General features: G+C 33.9%; 1 protein-coding gene across 1 annotated transcript in view; it reads left to right on the forward strand.

Annotated features, from left to right (window-relative positions):
- The window catches only part of LOC106463449 (nuclear receptor coactivator 2-like), a 60995-nt gene that overhangs the window by 29044 nt on the left and 26448 nt on the right, over positions 1-5503 (forward strand). The window contains exons 5-7 of the mRNA XM_022390940.1: positions 2065-2151; positions 3044-3131; positions 4251-4439. Coding sequence (XP_022246648.1) covers positions 2065-2151; positions 3044-3131; positions 4251-4439 — 364 coding nt within the window. The remainder of the gene's footprint in view (positions 1-2064; positions 2152-3043; positions 3132-4250; positions 4440-5503) is intronic.

Here is a 5503-nt window from a genome sequence, read left to right on the forward strand (position 1 = left end):
AAACTTATATTAAAGTTTTTCTTCATTACCCACTCAAGCCGTCTCCAGCCATTATTAGTCTCAAAGTGGGTTCCTCGTCATCGAATTTGATACTCAATATAAATTGAACTCTTCTTCTGCTGATGTGAGTAAAGATATTTCTCACCCTGAACAAAATACCAATAATTTGGCAGGAAGTTCTTTACCTATGGAAGACATGGTGACCATTGTTCAACACGTGGTGGGGTCCATGATGCAACCAATACCTTCTGCTTCATTCCCTTTTATTCACTTCCCTTCCCCTTCTCTCTCAAACCTGAAGTTGATGAGGATTAATTTGAATGCCTTTTTCTGCCTCTAGGTTTTGCACTTACCGACTGAAGTACACTCTCAGTCTTCCTCAGATTTTTGAAACCTTATTACTTAGGTATGTCCAGTTCTTTCTCTCTTTCTCGTATCCTTTGACTCTTCCCTTTCTTTATTACACAACTTTTCCCCTCATTGTTTGTTTTCACCGCTCTTCTGACATTGCTGTACATCCTCATTGATTTTAAGATCAACCTTATGCCTCATTCCCCCTCATTAGACTGATTTTCATTTTTTTTTGCATATGGTCACTCAAATTTCCCATTCTTTAACACCCAGTCTTTGGAGTTACTCTTACCAGTTTTTAAGGTTTTCTTCTGTTTCCCTACCCAGTGCACAATTTGTTGATTTCAAACCTTTCTCTTTACCCTCCTTAGGTACTTCTCTTCCCTTCACCTTTTGACAGAATTGCTTCACCATTTTTCTGATGATATTTGTGGGGACTCTAGGTGTCTTCTCTTCTCTACAATGGCCCATTCTACCTCCTTAGAAACTTCTGAACACACTTCCCTTTTCCTTCACAGAGCTGCTTGTTTTGGGAGGTTTGTCAAGATTTCCAAGTCCTTCCATACCCTTACCCAATATTTCATCTGCCTGGGGGATTCTCTTCAACTCTCATCTCAATCGTTTTCAACCTTCTCCAGTTCGCTTACAAGGACCTCAAGCACCTGGTCACCAAAGTTTGCACCTCACCTTCTGTGTGAATGGTATTATCTCTTTTGGGAACCATGGTTTCTCTGAAACCCCTCATTTCACTTGGTTGCACACGTATGCACCCCTTACAGTGGGCATTGCACGACCAATGGAACCTATCCATGGATCCACTGTCCTCACTGATCCTCCTCCTTCCTCTACTGGCGGATTTTGCTTGTTGGCTAGACTGCTTCAACACCAACTCTGGCATTCCTTTACCTCCTCCCAAACTTGACCTTCACCTCTTCATGGATGCCTTTCACTCTGGATGGGGAGCGTCCCTTAACAAATGTCTGAATTTTGGGTTCTTGGGTGAAAATTTCTTCTTTTTGAAGTATATTAGGAAGACCCAAGAAGAATTGATGGGATTAATTGCAATATTGATGGAATTTTCTTACCTACTTTTGTATGATTCATATATTATTATGACAACAAAATCCTGGGGTCAAAAGCTCATAGAAGTTTTAAAAAATGTGTTGAAAAAAAAACCCAATAGGATCCATTATGACCCAATGTTAATTACAAGGTTAAGATATAACCATTTTAGATACAGGTTTTTTTTTTGGTGTTATTATCATCATAGATATGAAGGTCTATAAAAATTATTAATGAAATTGTGGTTTATAGTAGGTTGCATAAAGCTCAAAGTATAAGATTTTAATTTACTGTTTTTCTAGAAATTTCTAAATATTCACTAAATGCAAATGAATACTGTGGTTACAAAGTTGTATGATATAATGTAGAAAACTTTGAATATTCTGTAAGTCTGCATTTCTCAAACTTTAAATAGCAGAGAATGGCTTGGTGCTACCCTGAACTGTTACAGACCGCTTAAATGCAAGTACAATGAAAAACCATTATGATTTACAAATAAATGTTCTCTCAGTTTGTGTTTGTTTTTTATGAAATCTCGTGGACTGGTGCAAGTGTGGATTGTTGGTTGAGAAATACAGCTGTAATTAAAATACACAGATTGTTTGTTTATAATGTAGAATAAATTATGTTAACTGTAACTCTGTTTTACAGGCTTTGGATGGATTTTTACTGGTTATTAATGCTGATGGGAAGATAGTTGTTTCAGAAAATGTTTTTTCGTTTCTGAAATACAGCAAGGTTAGTCTTAATTACATAATTAAAAGGTATAATTAACAACTGATATTTAGTTAATTATTTTTCCATAGTTTACTGATGAACTTACAAAAGAGTGACATTTTTATTCACTAACATATATTTTTTGTCGTTTTGTGTTCTGTATATTTTCTACAAATAAAGAACAACTGTCGAAGGCTTAGGAGATGAGGTCTAAGATGCTGTGGTCAAAGGAGGTGGAAAAGTGGTCAAACATTTATAGAATTTCTAAATCAAAATGCTATTTGATTAGTTAATGTGTTTTTTTGTAAAAATGCAAGTTTTTAAAAAAATTGAAGTATGTTCAATGACTAAAAAATACTACAGCTAATCTTCTCACAAGCTAGACATTTTTGTTTTAAAATTTATTATGCTCCATATCTGTAAGAAAAAAGAAACTCGTACAGGTGCAATATTGTCTAAAGCGATATTACCGTGATTGTAGGTTTTAAAACAACTATGTTGTGCCCAGATGTTTAAAAAAATGAAATGATAAATATTAGTTGTGAGTGCACTGAAGGTTACTTTGAACAGGGAGTTCTGGTAAATAATGTAGGTATTAAAACTGTAAAATTTTTATATGTAATATCTTTACACCAACCGACTAAAGAAAATAAAAAGTTCACATGCTTTATGTTTACATTTCTCAACATTAACATATTTAAGTTCTTAGCCTAGTACATTATTTATAATCTTATGCATAAATGTTCCTCAAAATCAGTTCCATCAAGAAGTTAAAGATTATGTAATTATGCACTTATGGTGAAAGTACACACATAAAAAAAATTATTTTCCTGTTACTATGGTATGTAAACTTTAGCTGTAGTTTAAAATATGAGAATATTGGGTGAACTTACCAATGCTGTATATTTTGTAGGATGATTTGGTTGGGAAAAGCATCTACAGCATCATCCATGTCAGAGATCATGCTTTTTTCAGCAATATTTTGTTGTCCCTGTCACTAGGTGGGTAGTTTTGAGAAACATAGTAGATTTGTTTTTACTAAAAATAGATAGTATTTTTATTATTATTTTAAAATGCTTGATTTAACCATTGTGCTGCTGATATAGTGTTGTAGTTTCTCTAGGATGAAAGATATTTATTGAAACAGGTGTTTATGACTATGACTGGAAGATATTGAAATAGGTGTTTGTGACTGGAAGATATACTTGAAACAGGTGTTTGTGACTGTATGACTGGAAGATATTGAAATAGGTGTAGGACTGGAAGATATTTAAATAGGCGTTTGTGGCTGGAAGATATACTTGAAACAGGTGTTTGTGACTGTGTGACTGGAAGATATTGAAATAGGTGTAGGACTGGAAGATATTTAAATAGGTGTTTGTGACTGGAAGATATAAATGAAACGTGTTCGTGTCTGTATGACTGGAAGATATTGAAATAGGTGTTTGCAACTGGAAGATATGCTTGAAACAGGTGTTTGTGACTGTATGACTGGAAGATATTTAAATAGGTGTTTGTGACTGGAAGATATACTTGAAATAGGTGTTCGTGACTGTATGACTGGAAGATATTGAAATAGGTGTTTGCGACTGGAAGATATACTTAAAACAGGTGTTCGTGACTTTATGACTGGGAGATATTGTAACTGAAATAGGTGTTTGTGAATGTATGACTGCAGTGCACAATGGCTTCCACTTCATTACCAGATATTTAAAGTGTTGATGTCAAGGAATAGAGCAAACAATGTGTAAGATATACCAACTAATTTTGAGAGTTAGATGAATTGTGAATGAATTAGATAACTTCCTTAATTAGTTTTTTTTTTTTTATATAAACAACTAGATTTGAAATGTTGTCCATAAATTCCAAAATGAAAGTAACAAATTGTCTGATAAATGATCCAAGTGTGTTCTTTGTAAACTTAATGTGATATCCAGTGGATGTTTACTGTCACTGATATTTCTAGTATGTAGACCCATGATAGTGAAGATATATTCATAGAAAATCATTTTCCTCTTTTACCATCTACTTTTTTTCCTCAAAAAAACTTCTTACTTTGTACACTTGATTTTTTGTGGTTATTTTACTTTAATACTTTTCTCGTCTATGGAATTACTTAGGCTGGACATCAGAATCTGGTACCAGTAAAAGTCGCTTGTTCAATTGCCATTTCAAGGTTAAAGTTGAAGAGGATCTTGACAAGAGCATGGATGGAAAGCAAACTCAGTATGAAAAAATGCAGGTTTCAACAGTTTTATTACCTTACCCCCCAGTGGAAGGTAGTGCAAACTTTAGTGAAGGGTCTTCAGGTTGGTGGTGTAGTTGTTTCTTTAAATTCTTTAATAGATATGTTTGTGTATGCCATAAAACTGTTTTAAGTCTTTCTGATGTTTGCTGTTTTTTGCAAATCACATTGTTTGGCAAATAAGTGTGTAAAAAGAAATGCATTGTTTCAAAAACAAACTGTGTTAATGTGGAAGTTATTTTTCATGATTTCTAGCTTTCTTTCAACTGTTTATTGTAGTTGATTTCTATAAAGATAAGTAAAGTCCATGGTATTGCAAGCATCCTGGATACTTACAAGTTATTTTGATGACTATTGGCAGTTACACTTTTTAACATATCATTTGATATGACATTTTTAATTCATAAAAAAAAACTAGGGATTACACAATAAAAATGGAGTACCACGCTGTTGAAGTAACTGATGATTACACAATAAAAATGGAGTACCACGCTGTTGAAGTAACTGATGATTACGTAATCATCAGTTACTTCAACAGTGTGGTACTCCATTTTTATTGTGTAATCATCAGTTACTTCAATAGTGTGGTACTCCATTTTTATTGTGTAATCATCAGTTACTTCAACAGTGTGGTACTCCATTTTTATTGTGTAATCATCAGTTACTTCAATAGTGTGGTACTCCATTTTTATTGTGTAATCATCAGTTACTTCAACAGCGTGGTACTCCATTTTTATTGTGTAATCATCAGTTACTTCAACAGCGTGGTACTCCATTTTTATTGTAACGATAAAAAGAGAGTACCACACAGCTGAAGTAACTGATGATTACACGATAAAAAGAGAGTACCACACAGCTGAAGTAACTGATGATTACACGATAAAAAGAGAGTACCACACAGCTGAAGTAACTGATGATTACACGATAAAAAGAGAGTACCACACAGCTGAAGTAACTGATGATTACACGATAAAAAGAGAGTACCACACAGCTGAAGTAACTGATGATTACATAATAAAAAGAGAGTACCACACAGCTGAAATAACTGATGATTACACAATAAAAAGAGAGTACCACACAGCTGAAATAACTGATGATTACACAATAAAAAGAGAGTACCACACAGCT

The sequence above is a fragment of the Limulus polyphemus genome, unplaced genomic scaffold (assembly GCF_000517525.1).
Source record: "Limulus polyphemus unplaced genomic scaffold, Limulus_polyphemus-2.1.2 Scaffold1411, whole genome shotgun sequence".
NCBI classification, from domain to species: domain Eukaryota; kingdom Metazoa; phylum Arthropoda; class Merostomata; order Xiphosura; family Limulidae; genus Limulus; species Limulus polyphemus.